The following is a 21,267-nucleotide window of genomic DNA, read 5'->3' as shown; positions in this document are numbered from 1 at the left end:
AGTACTTTACATCACAGCTAATACTTTAAGCTGCAGTTCATAAGGAAATGACTGCAAATCGATGGGTGTCTGGAATGGTTGGATAAAATATACTGTATATGAAAATCAAAAAATACACAGCATGAATGAAAAATGGTCTGCAAGAATGTTAAGTGTACATAATTTATAGTTGAGCTTGCAAAAATACTGGCATGGTGCTTTAAAGGGAGAGGCTCAGAAAACTGTACAATCACCACATCGTACCTGAAGAAACTTTATTCCTTATAAAAGCCATAAACCCTTTACACAGTCACTTTACAATGACATGGAAGAAAACAAAGATGAGTATACATATTGTACACCTTTTAAAAAGGGGGAACTTCCAAATGGAACAGCACTCAATGTCAAAATCTGTTTCCGCTCAAAATATCACAAGAGAGTGTTAGAAGGTAGAGGTAAGAATGATTTACAAACAAAAAAATATGAATTGTGAATTGAGCATGTCAGATACATGCATGAAAATTTGAAAAAAATGTATTTTAGCATTGGGAATCAGTGTGGAAACAAACGGCTGGAGAAAGATAAAGACTACATTAATATGAGCAGATGCCTGTCGCTGTCATAAAGCCTGAAGCTGGCTGACATTAACAAATCACTGTATAGAGGAATCCGCTTCAGCTCTGAAAAAGAGAAACGTCTCTTGGATCACAGTGTCATTTTAGCAAACACGTCCATCATTTTCTCGCAGTGGTGTAGTGTGTGTATGTGTGTGTGTGTGTGTGTCTATTTGTGAGTGAGGCAGCTTAAAACCACAAATGACAGTAACTGCACAGCAGCTGAAAGAGAAGAGGGACTGCAGGACCAGTGCCATCCTACAATCACTGTGTAAATCCCAAGTCCAAAATAAAATACACAAATCAGACAGCAAGCAACAACCAAGAAGCCGAAAAAACAAACTCATTTGATTACTCAGTAGTATCAAACAATCGATTCCAAACTCTTTGATATGCTAGTCTTTCATTAGTCCTAATTTGTGTTTGGTGAAGTTTAGTCTATACAGCGTTGGAACTTCCGCAGTGCTAATTAGATACCAGCCAGTTTGCACTCAGATCAATCTGTCTCATCATCTCATGCAATTAAAGTAAAGGCCGTAACCTCGCCCAAAGGCAATGTCAGTTACACATTTCACATGCATATGTCTGTCTTCACTACCAAGATTTTAAAAACATGATAATTAATGATCTACTCGACCAATTTGCTTGCTTTGTGTGGTGACAGTTATCAACTGGGTAATGATGCATTTTCTTCCTTTCACTTGCACAGTAAAGTAACTGAGTCCTATCTCTGGTACTCTGATGATGACAAAGGAATCAATTAACAGCATTTTACCCATAATAACAGAAAACTTGCCCAGGAGATGTGTTCATGAGAGAGAAGGTAAATCTGATGGGTCTTAAATGAACAAATGGGGGCGTCGTGTAGCGTAGTGGTTTAAGCAGGCGCCCCATGTGTAGAGGCTACAGTCCTCGCTGCAGTTGGCCCCGGTTCGAATCCCGCATCGGACGGCCTTTCGCTGCATGTCATTCCCCCTCTCTCTGCCTCCCTGTTTCCTGTCACTCTCCACTGTGCTGTCCATTAAAGGCATAAAAGCCCCAAAAAAATATACTTTAAATGAACAAATGGCATCAAAGATAGCAGGCAAATAGTGTGAGTAGGAGAAATACGAGTTCCATCTGTTAACTGACAACCATTAAGCTCTTTTTAATTACCGTGTACCATCCATTGTCAGTCAATGTAGCCCTTATAAAGACGGAGATGGGTGGTGAACAACAGTGTAGGTGGTTCCTCAGGTCAAGCACCTATTAATGGTCCACCTTCAGGCTATGGCCACTCTGATGTCATAATAAATATTATTTTCGCATAAATAGATCAGATGTTCTGTGTTAATGATCTGCACCTGTCGAAGAATGTGAGAATATGTTTGTGTTAATGTACATCTTAATGTCAGGTGTGTGTGTGTGTGTGTGTTGGTGTACACCCTTTGTTACACCTGTAGAATTTGAACCATAGCAGAGTCTGTATAAATCAGTATTAATGTTGCACTTGTTCTTAATGTGAACATTAATACAAAGATGGCGATTAGTCCACTCCCAGAGCTCGGAGCTGTCTCTCGATCTCGTCGTCAGAGATGGTGGCTTGTTTGGAGGAGGCAGCGCCGGGGACGCTCTTTCCTGCAGCTGGAGCTCTAACCATCTGGAAAACGCACATGGGCAGAAAAATCCCATTAGCAAGCACACTCAACTCAAACTTAACACAAAGCTGGGTACTTGTAAGATTGCCTGCTGTGCACAGCTGTGTACTGCCAATCCAAAGCCAAATCTAAGGGACCTGGTCAGATTGATCATAATTACTATCAATTATATTGGAAAACTCTTAGTTTAACTCCATGTAACCATTCATACTACATAAATAATGTGTAATGTCCCTTCAAATAACTATAAACAACCCAACCTTTAATGCAATTGGGTGTCAGTTAAACAAACTTTTTTTAAATTATTTTTATTATCTTCCTTTGCTAGAAAAAACAGGGTTAACACTTAACATTTCAACTTTCTTTAATCTATTCTTTAAAAAGGTTTTTTTGTTAATAGTTTAAAGTCAAATATTTTCTGTGCAGCAACAATCTGGCACTTACCACTAAAGGGCATAGTCAAATTTGAACCATTGTAAATGACTTTTGGGTTTGCTGAAAAAGTGTAGCCATTTCTCTGTTTGTTGTTTTGACTCTTAAAAACATGATACACTGAAGGATAATTCCAAAAAAAAAAAAAAACACATGGTTGCTTATTTGCTTATGTTAGTCTCTTCCAAACTACCATAGTTTATGAGTCTTGTAACTTCCTTTCAGCTTCAGGGTTGGTTGAGAAAGTCTTTATTGTTTTGCTTTTCTAAGAAAGTGCATGATACAATATCTGCTCCCTCTTTTATTGTGTTTTAGCAGGAAATAATTACCATCCCTAAACACAAAAACAGTTTTTATGAAAGCTGACTGTTTGTTCTCTCCAGCTGCTTGCTCATTTATTGGACAATTTGTGGGTTTGTGTGCTGTGTTTTGAGAGGTAATAACTCATGGAGCCCCCCAGGGGGAGCCAGACACACAGCAGATGGTCAGCCTGGCAGTTACACACACTACAGCGCTAGAAGAGCTGAAGGCTAGCCCCACCACGTGGCAGCTGGAATACATTTTAACAGTCAAGTAAAAGACGTGGCGTGCTTATTGTTCAGTTCATGTTGCTGGGGGACGTGCACCTCGTTTTACATCTGAAAAATATGTGGTAAAACCTTATGTCTTAACTTCTATGTTACTGTTTCTCCAATTTTTACCTGAATCGTTATTACACTTATTAACTTTCTAACAGTCATTAGTGTAAAGGTATGTGGGGGTAGTGTCGCTGTCTCTCTTTGTCTCTCTCTCTCTCTCCCTCTCTTTTTAATTTCTTACCTTTCCTGAGATCTCAATGCCGATTTCATCCAGAACCTGGTTGACAATGTCCTGGGATTCTTCCTCATCCCCAGACTCATCAAAGATCTCATCCAAAGTGTCATTGACTGGACGGAGAGTGAGGCAGGGAGGGAAGAGATAAGGACAGATGAGTCAAACACATAGATTTTCAGTCACAGTCTGGAGGCAGCTTTTAGCAATCTTTTTAAAATGCTATTTTACATTCTAATTAGTAAATATATATATTTATGGATGATTGTGTGTTGCCATTTATACTTGAAATTTATAAAAGCCATTCTATATATGTACTGTATGTCAAAATCATATTTTTATGTTTCTCTTTCCCATCACAACAGATTGTAACACATGTCACTGCTCGCACCCTTCACACATATCTCAACAATCTGGTTTTGGCAAGCTTGTAAATACCAGAGCTCCTTCTGTGTGTGTGTGTGTGTGTGTGTGTCCTTACTCATGTCCTCTGTCATGCCCATCTTCATGTTCTCCTTCTGGAAGTCCTGCATGGTCTTCAGGGTCTTCTGAGGATCCATCTTTTTATTCACTGCTTGCATTGTCTGTTGATGTAACAAAAGAAGGTTAGAGAATTAATCTGAAGGTTTTTAGCTGCTGCTTAGGAGACACGACACATTGTAAGAACTGCTCCTGAGCAAAGAAACAACAAGGGGTGTTGCAAATAAGCACAACCTCACATCGTGCTGGAATTTGTAGGACTTGTGTTCTTACACAGTCGAGGAGGGTGAAACAATGAGTACAAAAAATTAACTTGCGCTAAATTTAAAGTTTGACTCATATGGTATTCATATAGACAACTTTTACTCTTGTAAACATACTCAAGTTAAATGACCTTTTATACAGGAGCGGCAGTTTTGGAAAAAGCAAAGTCGACATGATTTCTACACTTATTAAAAATCGGTGTCCCAAGAAAATATTAGCTTAAGTTGCTCTACATTTACTAGCGCATTTGGATATTACGAATACTAAAACAACACAGCACAGACTAACTCACAAATTATGCATCTCCTTCCTTCCTGTGAAAGATCAGCACAAAGGCGGCCTACTTTCACAGCTGAGCCACACACATCTGAGAACATACTGTATACCCCGTCTGTGCTTGACTGTAGTTGACATACTGCTCCACATCATATTAACCCTTGGCTTTCAACATTGTGGGTGGAAAGTGATGCACTTTCCACTGAAAAAGCTGAATGGAAGCTGCAACTTTTTTTCTAGGAAAAATATGCTGGTGTGTGTATGAACAAGTTTTGCAAATATAAATATAAAATATAAAACAATTAACACATTTTCTCTCACACAAACACACCCACCTCATCACACTCCATTTAACTGAGGCCTAATTATATTTGACCTGCCTGTGTTTGCTTAGTCTGTATAGTACATCGCTCCTGGCCAATAACTACCTTTCACACTTCATTAATAACGATGCTACAAGACTCAGTTTTAGACGTGAACAGATCCCGCATTAATACTTTAATTACAACACTAAAATATTGATACGAGCAAACACTGAAACTAGTTCCTGTTCAAAACAGAAACACACCTAACTTGTGAAGTGAATATAGTGGATATCCAATGTATAGCAGTTATTTAAGTATTCAAGGGATAGTTTGGGTTATTGGAGGTGGGGTCATGTGAGGTACACATAGTCAGTGTCTTTACCTGCAGGAGATTTGAGTCAGCACGCTCCCAGTTTGGAGAAGCAGCCAGGAGTTCCAGCACAGACGCTGAGCAATGTGCTGCTGTGGACGGGGCCAGGCGCTAAAAATGAGCGCTGTACAGTGCGCTGTTTGGACGCGCTCATATGTAGGAATAAGGGAGTTCAACGGTGGATAAAACATGTGTTGTGACTGCAGCACATCACATTGCTCAGCTTCTGTGCCAGTGCTCCAACCACCAGGAGTGCGCCGGCCCAAATCTACTGCAGTTAAATACACTGACTATATATAAGTACCTCACACAACTCAAGGTCAAATAACCCGAACTATACCTTTAATATAAGCGTGGGCAAACCTATGTAACAAAGGAATTAATCTGGAATTTATCCATCTGTAAGGTCGGCACAGTTTTCTTAAAAAAATAAAAAAGAGGCCGTTTTGGTCTGATACATGCTTTTCACAATGAGTTGTCCTTGTATACACATATTAATAAGTAGTATTTCTTGCTTGTTGTTCGCAGTGCAGCATTTTCTTCTTACAAACTGATGCATACTTCCATTTTATAATCTGACTTTAGACCAGTTGAACTGGGCCTTGGATTTTACCTTGGCTGTGGTGGACATGGCACCGGCCATCTTCATTTGGGAGTTCATGACCTTTGTCTGCGTAGACATGGAGGTGACCTTAGAGCTGACGGCGTATGTCCGGTTTTTCTGCTTCCTCAGTTGGACCAACTGCTTGGCGAGGATCTTACATGCCTCGCGGTTACCACTCTTTGCCATTTTCTTGATCTCTGCCTCCTGGAGAGGGAAAGATTAGGATGTGAGCACTAGGTACACTTCCCTGACACTTAGAGGACTTACATGGTTTGTTTGCATTTTTCCCACTTAACACTAACAATGTACATTTTAGTAAAAATAGCAAATTTAGCAAATGAGTGTGAGTATACACACTCACACAATATTAATGAAAATTGTAAGAACTGAGTCCATTTTCGACATAACAGAGAGGTATGGTGTGACAGAAAAGAAAGCAGGGAGAGAAGCCACTAATTGTGCCAAATTCTAATCAAATATGACTTAATCTGGAAGAAATCCACTGTAGCTATTGAGAGTGATTGAGTCTCCTGGTTTTATGGGTAAGTACATCATCTACATTTCATTTAGACATAATGTTCCTGTGCATAAGAATATAAATAAAGAACAAAGGACACTTTTCATGTAGTTTAAAATGTGTTTTTTTCCACTCAACATCAATAAGTATAACTTCTTCTTACACACCTTACATTAGAAAATATACCACAAACACACACACACACACACACACACACACACACACACACACACACAAGTATACACATACTATGTATTGATATACAAACATCCACAATAAACCCGAGAGACCAATGTGTTTGCAAATATAAACAATATTAAACACAGCCGTCCGGATCAAATGTTACTCACTGGCAAATACATGCTTTTAGCTTTGGTAAACATCAGAATACACTGATGCCCACAAGGATGCTGTCTGTGGGCATGAATGTGTGTGAGCATCCCAAGAGAAAAGAGTGGAGCTGCAGGTTACAGTAAGCTAGCCAGGCATCTTAGCACTGGTACGTTCAACAGCTCCACCATGCCTTGTTTATTTCTTGTGTGTGCGTTGAAAACATCCTCTTCAGGAAATAACAATCAATTATTAATGCTTGATAGTGCAGAGGCAATAGACATTCTGGCTCCCTGTCTCTTTCTCACACACGCACGCACGCACGCACGCACGCACGCACGCACGCACGCACGCACGCACGCACGCACGCACGCACGCACACACACACACACACACACACACACACACACACACACACACACACACACACACACACACACACACACACACAGAGAGAACAGGTGCATTTGTCTAAGTCTGTATTCGTCTGCTTGTAAGGAATAAAAAAAATCTAATTAATGCCAAGGAGAAAAAAAATTGAGCTGTGTGAGGGAAAAAAAGGGACAAAGTGACAATAATAATGTCAACTGCATTGTCATCTGAAAAACTATGAATGTATCAACAGGGAAAAGACAGAGACGAGAGCAGTGGGACTGTTGCTGATGTGAAGCTTATAATGCCTTATTTACTGCTCTGTCAGAAAAGGAGGGAGGAGGAGTGGGGTGATGGATAAAGACTGCTCTCCTATGAAACAATGCAGCAAACAACTGGGTGGCTGTTGGGCTTTGCCCATGTATTAACAACAAAATGCTGAAGATTTCTGGTGTTTTTTCAATGGATTTTTGTTTCAGCAAGCAAAATTTCAGACTACTGAATATTTTGCTCCAAATTTGACCTAAAATCACTTTAACATCTGAGGTAAATAAAAACAATATTTTCATTGAGTGTGGCTACTGAAACATGTTAAATAAATAGAAAGAATAGAAAGAACAGAAAAAGTATGTTACTGTAAAGCAACATCAAGTCCAGCTGTGATTAATAAAACATATGTAATGGAAACCTTCATGCATTGTGAAAAAACCTAACTTTTTAATGCCTTACATTCAAATTTAATAAAGGGCATTAATTCTTTTACCCAGCTGGAAGAGAACTTATGCATGTCCTAATTTCCTGAATGTGGACCTTCATGACAGGTCTGTTTCTTTTCTCTTTTCCATTCTCTTTCTAATTTATTGGAAAATGAACAATTTCACTTTAAAAGTACTTGGATCTTTGGGTGATAATCTCTGCTCCGTGCCATTGCTATGCAGCGTACACATGTGAATGTGCAAGTGTGTGCATACACTCACTGACAGCGTGCATGGTGGGGGGCAACAGACAGTCATGATTGTGCTAAACTGCAAATATAGGTCATTTCCATTTCTCAACGAAAGTATCTTTTATTAAGAACATGTAACAAAGCTTTAAAAAAAACTAGACTAATTAGTGTTAGCATTAATGAGGAAAAAATCTGGTTCCCCAGGGAGGTAATTATGTCCTGTATGATATTTACTTAATACAACAGAGGGGAGACGACACAGCTGGTTTCTTTCATCTTTCAGAGGGGAAATGTGTTCGTCTGCGAATATAGCTTTATCGTGTAACAATGTTCGTGTGTGTATGTAAGACAGAGAGGTCTCACTTGCCCGAAGCAAAGCCACCATACCAGATCTATCTTGTCTATTCGTTTAGACCCATTAGCCAATCAGGTTCAATCCCAGATTGTAGGAAATGGATGTAGTGTGTCTCTATTGGGAGCGTAGGGGGTCTTAATAAAGCATTGATGCAATATGCAGAAATCTATGGAAGATGCCTTGGTAAGGATATTTTGTTCCCAAAACACAGTGTGTGCATGGGCGTGTATGTGTGTGTGTGTGTGTGTGTGTGTGCGTGTGTGTGCGTGTGTGTGCGTGTGTGTGTGGTCCCACCATTTGTTTCTCTTGTTTCTCCAGCGCTGCTCTGTCCCTGGTGATCTGTCTCTGAGTGCCACGCAACTCTTTAGACTGTTCCTTGATTATGTCTTTGGAGAGAGAGAGAGACAGTAAGCAGGAAAGATCGGTTAATACTTTGTAAGATATCAAACATTTGCACACCATCAACATTTTTCTCAATACCAAAATGCAAATACACACCCTCTGACCTGATGAATAAACTTCTTTTTGTTTTTTCTTTGTGTGCATGTTTCACATCAGTATTTTGACAGAAAGGCAGTCGAACTGAAACACTTTGGCTTTGTCAAAATCCCCCCTTCAACCCATGCCCTCAGTTTGTGGGGAAATAACAAAGACAATTCCAGTCTTAAAATCTGGCATCACTCATGACTTGCATACCCAACATAATCAGGAGCTGACAGCTGAACAGAGAGCAAATATAAAGACCAGCAGGAAGAATGTGGAGTACCATCACTTTTTCTTCTACAATGTGGTTTAAAGGCAAACCACAGTCTACAGTTTCTTATTTTTCAGGTATTTTCAGTGTGCTACATGTGCAGTGGTGAAATATGGATCACTGAAAATGGGAAGGTTTTCAGTTTGGATGTCACTACATTTCTTGTGCAATGCAGTTAGAAAGGGCAGGGTCTAGGTCAGCTGCATGGAAGAAATCAACAGTGAACATGTTTGAGTGTGTGCCCACATGCGCACAAAATACCAGAGTAATCAGCAGCACATTGAGAACACACTCTGACACTGGCAACTGTAAAAGTGCCCGGACAGCTCGCACCAATAATGAGTCAGCTCTGACCCGCCCACAGACAAAGTGGTGTCATGTGAGATAATGTATGACCCTGAAGTCACTCATTCATTCATGGCTTCTGAGAGAGGGACAATCCAAGTAATCTGTGTCTCACACACACATACACACCTTTAGGACAATGAGACATAAAACAAAAATACATTTGCAGGTATCCCCTTTTTAACACTTGATTTTAGTCTGGACACTGACTATAGAAAAAATACAACAGATTCAGACTGGATGCCTCTGAATGTTCTAATATACAGTATATTTTAGCCCTTTTACAAGCATTAAATAAGGTGACAATACAGAGTTAATAAATACAGAAATAAATTAATGGCCAGTAAAGACGCTTTTATTTATATAGCTCAAAATCACAAATATCAAATTTATAATCTGCACTGCACCACATGCACCACACTCTATCCTTTGACCCTCATTTGCAATAATAAAAAAATCCCTCAAAACAAAACCTTTAAAATGGGGAAAAAGGAAGAAACCTCAGAAAGAACAACAGAGGAGGGGTCCCTCTTCCATTTCAGACAGACATACAATAGATGTGTACAGAATTGCACAACAACTTATTCTGGTTCTTTAGGAAGATGTGCAGAGTTAACATTATAGTGGGGAAATGAATGAATAAATGAATAAATAAATAAATAGGCACTGAAGAATACATTTTAAAACAATTAATTAAAAAATGTCAAAAAATACTTATTCTTTCTGAAAAGTTCAGCAATCATGAACTTGGTCAAGACACGTCAGAGCGTTGGACCACTTGCGAGAAGCACACATGTATACGTATAAGGTGACGTGCCGCCAACATCTCAAAGTGGGAGGGATATCATCCTACAAATATGTGTGATCTCGCCGACCCCCCCTCTTCATTCGCCAAGTACCCAGAAACCACTTCAACCAACTAACTCAGGGCAACGGCGAAAAAAAAAACTATGTCCGTGGAGCGAGAGATGACAGAAATTAAGGGAGGATGGGGGACTGCGAAATGTCACAGCTGTGGAGACTTGAAAGAGGCTTGGCATGGAGGTGGAGGTAACACAGCGCAGTAAGTACAGTGTGCAGATGATCGGCATGAGTGAAACTGTGATGACAATGATGGGAGGAGTAGGTAGGAGGTGCTGTGAAAAGATTCGCCTTTACCAACAGATCCTATTGTTAAACATGCAGACAATATACTTTGATATTTTTATGGAATTCTCCACACAAATAAGTTGAGGTGAGGCCGAGAAGAGGTGAAATTAAGTCTGCCCTCCCTCTGGAAATCCAGCCCTAAAGTGAATATAATCAGTGATTGAAATAGAATAATTGATTCAATTCATTACATTTGATAAAAGAGAGGCTGAGGGCTTTTCATTATGACCTTGTGAGCATGATTACCTCGCCTCGGGAAAAATACTGAAATGTTTAGACTGAAAGGCTTTTCAGAATTTTGACACCTGTCCATTGCAGACTAAAATGAACATATCCAAGATGGTAGCCTCAGCCTTCCCCTAACATTACACAATTTTATCACACCATTTGTGATTAAACTGTGGATAATTTCACAGCACAACAATGCAGTTGCTTTAGAGTCTAAGTGTAAGGCAAAACTTAATGTTTAATTAATGTCTTCCAGAGAAACACAACGTGAGGAACCTACTGGATTAATCTGAATAAATATAAAGCAATGATATGAAAGTTAAAATAGTGTTAGACCTTCTAATATATATTTGGCGTGACATATTTAACGTTTTTGTCATAGATATTATGAGTGGGGTGAATGTTTCCCATTTCTACTCAGTCACTGGAAAACAATATCTTTACCTTAGCTCTAGAGTAGCAAACAAACAAACAAACAAACAAAACAGGAAGACACCTTCTTCCTATTAGACCCTATCGTTAACACACAGCTAACGATTACAGTTCCAGCAGCAATATTGTTGTTCAGAGTTACACTGTAATCCAACCATATACAACTGGAGCAGTTTCCCCTGAGCTACATTAAGTCTGATTTCAGACTTTGAAATCACTTCGAAACAGTGTGACTTGACTCAGACCCAGAACAGGTTGAACGGGTTTATTGTGGAAAGCTAATTTAAGATGGAACAACACAGCCGGGCTAAAAACAAGTTAGCTAGCTTTTTACACAGAACAAACTTACCATCGACAGTCTTCTTCTTGAAAAGGGACGCCATGTCGCTGCTTTGTATCAACTTAAATAGCAAATACAAATCCTGTATTGATATACTGTGTTATTACTAACGTTAAAACTGCCGTTTAACCGTCAGACCGGGGCGGTGGGTCAGTTTAGCAGCCTCGGTTTCCTGGTTCACTTTTCTGTTGTCGGAGTTCCTCCCTCAGCTGACTGACTCAACGGCTCCGCGTGACGTCACGGCGGGACTCTCATGCTGCCTTCACTTGTACCTCGTAAAATACCCAATAATTATCAGAGAGCTGTTGACTAATCTGGACCATGTGAACACTGTTGCATCTACGTTCTATTCGGGCAAGTCTTAGGAATGTGGGTGTGGAGGAATAGCACCCGAATGCCAACGTCTATTTTTGTACCCAGATATCTAGTAGGAGTACAGTACAAGTGTAACCATGGATAGCCGGACAATAGTAACTCTATTGTCATTGCCATTGCATGGTCAGTACCTGCTTGAAATGTGTCCATACAGTTAATGTTATGATAAACACAGTCCTATTATGTATCGTGGCCTATGGTTATGATATTTAAAACCCAATGGTGGCTGCTCTGGTGATCCATCATATGAAAAAAATAATATAATGCAGGCATTAGCAAATAAAGTAGTGACAAGCACAGATATATCGCTAAAGAAGCTATAACAAAATAGTATACTGCAACTTAATCTGTTTAAATGAAATTGTATTGAGATTTGAGTCCATTGTTTTGGGTTATTGGTGTCCATTGAATATAGACTTGCAGTATTTCATACAGTCCTTGAAGGCAGCACAAAGGCAGAAAAACTGTTGAGAAAATGTTCATTGGAAACAAAGAAATGTCTTGTTTCTGTTTAATGATAAGGTTAGGCAAGCAAATGAAGTCATGTTGACATGTGTGGGTCACTTATCATTTGCAGTCTGTATGAATTTTACTTTTCACATTTACATGATGTTTAATCCAACTGATGTTTAATTGGTTTCCCTTCCTTTTAGTTGTTCAAGTGGGATTTTTATATGTTGTGTGCCTGTGTGCATGCAAGAAGTGTATGCATCTTAGCATGTTATCAGTATGTACACTAATCATAGCACACAAATATGTGAACTATCACGTGGAAACAATCCACAGTGGGTAATACTGTCTATAAAATCACCCCCATGGCTTCTCAAAGTATCATAAATTCGGTTCTCAATTTAATTCCTCTCCTTTTTATCTCCAGGAGGGAGGACATCCTTACACTGCAGCATGTATTCATATATTCGTATTGCTTTATTTCATATTAATGCTGAGAGCAACTTTATGTGGGGTGATGGGACTCTTGAACCATAACCAACTCAATTTGGTGCATGTGTGTGTCTGTTCCAAAGGAGGTGGTGGGAGGTAGCAGAGAGGGTGCAAGGTGGGAGGGAGGGTCTCAGCCCAGAAATAGTGAGAGATGCCAAGTTATGGATGGAGCAGAGGAGAGAGGGGTGACTTTGAGGAGGAGGAGAGGAGGATGGGTAGCCCTTAGCACTTTTCTCCTTCCTCCAAGGAGGTGTGTATGTGTGCAAGCGTGTGCACAGACACTCGCCGGTATGCATCGGCATGTCGTCCTGAGGCGTTGTTCTTGTTAAGGTTATTAGGGAAGATGTTTGACGCTAATCAGTGGAGGACTACAGGGACCCCCAGTAAACGGCCTCATCATCAGAGCGCCCCAGTGGTGATAAATCTAGCCCCAAGCACCCAGAGGGCCTGTAGGTACCAAGCCTGTATCTGTCTGGTTTTGCTGTTACATTGTAACAGAATGTAAATCAATACTTGGGTATCAAATTTGGGCATTTTTCTACCTCTGATCAGTATTATTTTATCTTATGACGCCCTGTTGGGATTCCACATGCCTTATTTCTATCATTGTTGATTATCTAAATATCATTATTTAAGGTATTGATTTTTCATTGCTAATGTTTTAGAGTCTTCTCCAAACCAAGTAAAAGGAACACACACACACAAAAAAAAATGAAAATGAAAATGAAAACTTTACAGATAGTGAATACTGGAAGAACAGAGTTTGCATTATAAGCGCAATGGAGGAAACTTATTAATGAAATAGAATAAATAAATCCAATATGAAGAATTGCTTCTCTGTCTGCACCACATTCTGCCCTTATTCCTCCACTTTCTATCTCTATGATTCTCCTCCTCTTATCTGTGATCCAGCCTGGGGCAAGCAGACGTGTAATGTTAAGGCACTAACTACAGAGTGTATGGAGACACACACACACAGCAGCAGAGAGAGACGTTCATGTGTGAAATGAGATCTCTGCACAATCAGTGGGAGTTGCAGCTATAAAGCACATCAAGCTTTTCAGCTTTAAGGTATAGAACAAATCGCACTAATCCATTTACTAAATGAATGTGGAGTTGCTGTATTCTGGTAACAACTGTTTTTTTCCCCCCTCTTCACAGATAAACCCATTTGTGGACATTCAAAAATGAAACCGAGTGGTGGGTCCAGTCACCAGGTTTTTGTTTGTTTTTTTCTGAAAAAGAAGAGCAGAAATTTTGCACCAAATAAAAACTCATCAATCTTTATTTCTAACAACTTAAAAAAAACAACTTATTCTTGCAACCGAAATAAACCGTAGTTTAGACACATAAATTATAGTAATACATAAACCTTCTCAACTTTTATGCTCTACTTTAGCTTGACAAATTGCAGAATGTCTCACATCCAACAACTTTATATCTATCACAATAAAGACACACAATCCTGACTACGTGGTGCCTTATTTTTTACAATAACAGGGGGGGCAATATCCACCCCACACATCAGCCATGGATTCCATTTTTTTTTTCTATTTTGTCATTTGCAATAGAATTTCAACAAACCTCCCTTAGGCCTCTGCAGGTTGTGTATCTCATTCCCATATTTATCAAGCATAAAATCATATATATCACTGAATCATAATAGGGTATAAGATATGACTATATGCTGCATTCTTCCCTGTGCCACTGACATGTAAGCAGGCTGAAATATGTTTGTATGCAAACACAGAGAGACAAGGGGCTGTGATGGGAGGCACGGGATTTCAACAGCACTTCTTCTCTCTGATGGATGGATACTTCACTGCTACCCAGATGGAGAAAGGCAGATAGAAATAGGCAGGGTGTACCAGGGGGGAAAAGAAAGAGGAGAATAGAGGGTAAAATCACAGAAGAGAAGAGAGGGGTGAATCAATGGGAATAATAAAGATAAGGGAGAAGATGAAGTTTACAGGGTTTTCAAAAAGTCTAAGATCATTGATTTAAACAGAAGCCAAAGATCATGGCGATAAGCTGCTAATATTGTGCTATCATTAAGGAAATTGATGACATTTCACGAAATATACTCATCCACTTTGTTTGCTTAAAATCTGTATGAGAAGATTGATACCTCTCTTGTACTATATAGTGGAGAGGGTTTAGGACATATGGAAGATAGCGAGTGTCTGAGACAGGGGGAGGACACAGAGGGATGGTGGGAAGGAGGAAGACAGGGGGAGAGCAGCAGGGGAGGCAGAGGGGAGGGGAGTTTGGGATGGTCTAATAAATCGAGTGAGTGACTCCAGTCATTTCTACCCATGGGACGAATCTAGTCCTGCTCACCGGCGCAGTGCAGCATCAGGGAATTGTGGGTAATGAGAGCTTATTCTCCCCTGTAGTGTTTGCTCATCATCATTGCCACCCCCAACTGCCCCAGCCTCCCACGAAGCACGCGCACTCACACACACACACACACACACACACACACACACACACACACACACACACACACACACACACACACACACACACACATGTATTTAGATGCTGGTGTGGAGTTATACATATCAACATGTGCAGACACACAGTCTTGCAAATCTTGCAGACAAGCTGTTGGTTTTGTGAGTGAGGTCAAACAGTGAGGTGTTATTGTTTAAATCTGCTGCTGGCGCCAATTTTGGATGTCACACTCAGTGAGGCACACACACGCATGGTTCAATGACACCCTCTTTTATCCACAGGTCCTTTTAGCCTGAGGAGGCCAATCTGTCTGAGGGTAGATCCTACATACATCAACCCACAACCCTCTATCGCCCTTTCTCTCTCTCTCTCTCTCTCTCTCTCTCTCGCGCTCTTCTGTCTATGCAGTCCGTCGTCCTCCTCGCCCTGGGGCCAGGCTGTGACCACAAGAAGTAGGCTGGTGGTCCCAGCAGGGGCTGAGGCTCAGACACACCATTAGCATGTGGGAATTAGAGTCATTACAACTGGAAGGGCAATGGAGGACGAGTCCTTCGCTCTGCAAAAGAGGTTTGGGAAGTTGTGTGAGGAGAAAACAGACAAAGTTGGAATATTTATTAATCAGATGACTGAGAAACACATATCCAATACTGCATGGATATACATATACAGATAATACATATTATACATGCAGCAGTGTTGTGGATGGGCCGTACTCTGAATGCCATATGCAGAAAAGCAAGTAAGTGAATGTGTTTGAAAAGAAAATGAGAAATGAGAAAATCCTGTGTAATCTTTATGGAGTCAGTGATGTTTGTAATGAGAGATGGACAGGTAGGTAAGGTGAGTTTGTAAATTGAAACTCATCAAGTTGGAGGAGAAGGAAAAAACATTCAACTCCACACCAACAATTAAAATTTTGGTTTGTTATGTTAAAATAAGAAAGGGTCTCTGTTTCTTTTTTTATACACTTATTAGTATCTCCTGTGCAAGAGGTTACTTACTGGTATTTCTATTATTTTGACTTATTTGTTGTCCATAGTGAATTATGAAAATATGAGCACAAACAGTGTAAACACAACATTTTATCGCAAAAGAGAACAAATAAGACTTAGCTATACAAGGGGATATAGAGCAGATCTGATTCCTTAGATGGCATGTTCTTAATTAAGTCGCATGAAAAGTAAAAAGACATTTCATTTTTAAGCAGTAACCATTATTGTATAAGAGTGATATCAATAGTCTTGCAAAGGTGGAACAGAGATTGGATCGCCAAGATGTGGGGCACCCCCACAGCAAAATCTCACCCAAGACCACCCCAGCACAGTAAAAGAAGCTTTCAGTGTCTCTATTTATTCTGTGACTTACCTGTGCTTGTGAGTATGTTATTACTGTCGCAGATAATATGACTCTATTTGACATTCTTCCCCACGTCGTTGTTTACAGCAGGCATCAAAATTTACCTTGAAAGTGCTAAATGTTGTGGATAGGAACCTGTGTGCTTAATTTCACACATTAATAAAGTATAAACACAAATGTCCTGCATAACCAGTATATTTTTTCCAATTTGCTGTGGATTTACATGTTTAACATTTTAATCCATGTCCAGCTTTTGTTTTAGAGGAAAATTCTTCCCCGATTGGCCCAGATTGGCCCAGATTGGGGGTGGGAGGGTGAATAAATGTGAATAAACATGACCCTTTCTTTGAGTCTCCATCATCTCATTAACTTCTGCTGGGCAGCCTGGGTAGTTTCCATTATCTTTACACATGCAGAATATGAGTTAAAACTGGAGGATGGACGAAGCAATTATCTGCTTTTTAAGCAAGGTCAGCATGGAGACTCTGAGGGAACCACTGGTCACTTTGTTAACAGACAGACAGTGTGGGCACAGACCGTCAGACACACTGCAAATGAAGTACTTTTCTTTGTCTAGTCTTGGCAATTAAAACTCTCACTTCCATTTATAAAATGTGCAATAATGGCTACAACAATTAAAACTGAATATGTGCGATCACTGAGATAATGAAGAGGCAAAAGTGTGTCGCTTTTGTTTGACGAAAAAAGCCCTTATAACAGTGTTTTTTTCCCTTTGGCTTCACATGGAAATTCCATTTCCATTAACTTTCAAATGACTGTCTTCTGCTCATTAGAGTGATGCCAAAGTGCAAATGATCCCGACATGTTGTTTTGTGTCTCATTTAAACTGAATTATAAATCAAGACTCATAGTATAGTTTAAAATTAGAAGCAGTGTTGAATGTACAGTTAGAGTTTTTTTCTGAATATGACAGTGAATAAAAATCTACTCATATTGCATCACTCCATGTACTTGGAGATGCACTAATGATTCTTTAATTAGGCTTTAATGTCTGCACTCCTCCCCCACCTCTGACACACACGACGAAGAGGGTTTATCTTGGTACACTGTTATTTAAGCAGCAACAGCAGGCAGATATCCTCCTTGAATGTACAAGCAGATACATATCTATAGTAGGCCTGTGTGTGTATATGTGAAATCAATATATAATATAAACCCAATACCAGTTAGTACTGTCTATGGTCACATATACAGTATTTTAATACGTCAGATTTTAAAACCGTGACGTCATCTGGGCCTTTATTTACCTCAACTGCAGAAGGTAAGAGCCCTTTATTTCAGGCAGGCTTATAGGGGGCAGGTCTTCCTCATGTTTGATGTACCAGAAAATCTCTAAACTGGAAAATGACCAATGGTGGAAATATGATCACTCAACTATGATCATTCATTCAGTCAGTCAGTCACTCATGGATACTCTATGATTATCGAGCTGGCCCCGCTATTGTGGTCCTGCCAAATAAAAAAAAAAAAAGGGGGGGGGTTTAAAGCTAGAACGAAGTGAGCTTACCAGACCTCTGTAGCCCGTCTCTTATCTCAGCTTGAGGCTATCCGCTCGAGTACATTTGAACCTCCAAACTGTTGGCAGTCGGTTGCATTGTGATTAAAGTAGGCACCAAATTTTGACAATGAAGATGAATGCATGAAATAAAAAAGATCATATCTCTGGTTTTGTTGCATCAATTTTCACACTTTTTTTTCCATTGTGAGCACAACAATGTTGTAGTATAAATTGGTGGAGTACTTTTTTAATGTGAGAGAGATTGAAAAAAAAATGTAATTGTAAGATGTATGACAATTTAATATTAAATGAGTGGTGGTATACACTAAATAAAGTCATCACTTAAACTCATATTGTCTTAATGTTGTTTTGTTGGATTAACCACTAAGAATAAAAACTGGAATTTTAGGAAAGTCAATTATTACATTTGAAAATATTAAATGCAAGAAAATATGAGCAGCTTCAGCAAAGAAATGACTTGACAATCCAAACTAATGTATAGTACAGACCCTGCATGTGCACCATTTTAATTTGTTTGCCTGATTGTGTGCAGGAGCCTTGTGCATCATGTTCACCCTCATCATCACCATTGTCATCCACATCTTCAGGTCGTCCGGAGAGTCAGCCCAGGCAGGTGTGTGTTTCTATGGACTCTCTCCAGGGCAGAGGAATGATAGCAACCACGCCACAAAACTCATGATGCTGCACTCTGCTTAATATGAGATATCATCATCAACAGCACTCAGCGTTATCTCACACCTGCATCATCAGGGGTGCAGTGTAAGGTTGAAAAAGATAGATCTTTTAATTAGAAAAAAAAGATTTGGCAAGGACACTGCACTTTTTGCTGTAAGGGAGTTTGACTAAACGTGTTGTACATTAACACCGATGAAAATGTTTTTAATTGTCAGTGTCTCAAAATTCAAAGGATTGGCACTTTCAGTGTTTTGTTTTTGTCATTTTACCACTGACTTAGATCTGGAACACATCATTTGTGACCTCTTTTTTTTTTTTTGGTTTCCTGGGATGTATCCCCAAAACATCATCCCTCGCAGAGAAGAATGTTTCTCTGAAATCTGCCTGTGATCTAAAGTCTGAATTTCTTTAGATCTAAAGCACTGGAGGTGTCCCTCATTCTTTGAGGGGTATACAGCAGGAAAAGCAAACAATTCTCTAACTCCACTTTAATTTCTGTCCTATACCCTTCTCCTCCCTCCGTTTTCCCCTCTAAAACATCCACTAATAATCATCTCTGTGCCTCATTAAGGAGCAGAGGAGTGGAGGCACAGGCTGCTCCAGATGTTTGGTGGAAAACCCCTGAGGTCCAGCGTCTGTGTCAGAGAACTTGTGTCTCTCGTAATATGTGCTATCAAGTGTGTAGGATGGCATGAGCGTGTGTGCAAATGTGTATGCGACACCACTTTAAATCAGTGTGTTTGATACTTCCTGCGCTATCTCTAGGCATCACTCTGAGTGTTCCACTGCCCCACTTCCAAAGCAGGCACAGACGGCGAGTGACGAGACTTCCTCTATGAGAACACTAGATGGAGACGTGGACACAAACTGCCATCTCTGCATGTTTTTATAATCAGTCTCTTTGTCTGCTGACGGTGTCATACTGAGTGATCTGTCAGGTCAAGAAAAGCAGGTGACTGCAGGATTTGAATGATTTATCGGGCTGATAGTGACTGTTTATTCAAATCTTTCTATTCACTGTTCTGTATTTTTATTGCGATGGATATGATAGATTTTTTTTTATCACTGCTCATTCATTGTGGAATTGATCAGTGCATTTACCGCACAGTGACTACTGTTAAATACCATTTCAAATATTCTGGAGGACACAGCCAGAGCTCGCTTTTTTGGCAGTTAAGGAATTGCAATTTGAATAAATTACAAAGGAGTACATAAATAATGTTAATAATTTTATCTGAAGAGATTTTGGCAATATTTAAACATTTTCTTGATCATGAACAATATAAATATTTTGTTATTCATGTGTAAGTCACTTTCTTCCAAAATGCTGCCCCACTTCAGCATCTTCAGCTTGCAACTGAATAATTCACGCTCCCTTTATGAAATCAAAGTGAATGAAACATGAGAGAAAATTATGGCTTACCATTACCAAGTTGTTGTAGTCCTTGAATTGTCATCAGATCTGGCAACTCAGTTATCAAATGTGGCAACAACAGCATGCAGGGCTGGTCATGGAATAAATAATAAATCTTGTTCTTCTAAACATTTAGCTTTCACCTGAGAGAAGCCACGGTTGGTGAATGAACTCTGGTGAAATGTAGGACTGAGAGCATAAAGATAAAAGCAAAATGTCAAAAATGTCTCTGATACAGACATTGGAGCAATTTTGATAATGATTTTATGAATAATAGTTTTTTGTCCCCACAGTATGGAAAGCACATGTCGAAATAACAAAATTAATTATTTAACTGTGTAATTCTTAACAGAGAGGACTGCAAAATACAGGTGAGTTATAATTACATTTCAACATTGTAACTTAACACGAATGACAACTTTTTTTTTATAGGTTGGCTCTGTTCAAATAAGCACTTTCTATGTTGTCATGACCGAGCTCTTAGGCCATGACAAAATTAGGGAAATGCACACATTTGTACTTGCCAAATACAACAAAAGGAGGATGGCTGATCTTAAATGCATTTTGGATGGACTGGCCAGGTGCACCCAGTTGGACTAATGCCAACTCCGCCTACCAGGACCTGAATGGAGACAAAACACCAACCCCTAGGGGCCATGAAAGAGCCAGAGGGTTGTCATATTGTCAAACACAACAGCTGTTTTAATTACCTTTGTTTTTTTTTTTTTTCTTTAGTTTGAGATGTGATCACATCTCATACGTAATCTGAACAACATCAAGGCCAATCTTTTCTCCAAGAAGACCATCATATCCAAGGATGGTAATGGGGTTAAATACTTCACTTTCAAGAGTTTTAATTGTCACTGCAAAACTCTTATGCATTTCAAAAGTATTTAATTTCAAACAATACTTATACCTTAATACACCCAGATGAGTTGAGTATTAAGTGGCACTGATTAATCCGCAGAT

The 21,267-nt window shown here is 39.5% G+C and overlaps 1 protein-coding gene and 1 long non-coding RNA gene across 2 annotated transcripts; one reads left to right on the top strand and one right to left on the bottom strand.

Moving 5' to 3' along the window:
• Window positions 1-240: 240 nt before the first annotated feature.
• Window positions 241-11,738, bottom strand: chmp2ba (charged multivesicular body protein 2Ba). The gene is made up of 6 exons (XM_056389208.1): window positions 11,549-11,738; window positions 8,586-8,677; window positions 5,781-5,975; window positions 3,954-4,056; window positions 3,482-3,588; window positions 241-2,232 (listed from the first exon to the last, which is right to left on the bottom strand). Exons 1-6 carry the CDS (start codon window positions 11,580-11,582, stop codon window positions 2,119-2,121), a joined length of 645 nt encoding a protein of 214 aa, XP_056245183.1. The 5' UTR covers window positions 11,583-11,738; the 3' UTR covers window positions 241-2,118.
• On the top strand, window positions 10,357-14,264 carry LOC130177447 (uncharacterized). Its single transcript, XR_008829020.1, has 3 exons — window positions 10,357-10,453; window positions 13,769-13,927; window positions 14,018-14,264. It is a non-coding gene; the product is annotated as an uncharacterized LOC130177447 (long non-coding RNA).
• Window positions 14,265-21,267: the final 7,003 nt, after the last annotated feature.

This window comes from Seriola aureovittata, chromosome 11 (genome assembly GCF_021018895.1).
Source record: "Seriola aureovittata isolate HTS-2021-v1 ecotype China chromosome 11, ASM2101889v1, whole genome shotgun sequence".
In the NCBI taxonomy this organism is placed as follows: domain Eukaryota; kingdom Metazoa; phylum Chordata; class Actinopteri; order Carangiformes; family Carangidae; genus Seriola; species Seriola aureovittata.
This window is presented reverse-complemented; position numbering and strand designations above follow the sequence as displayed.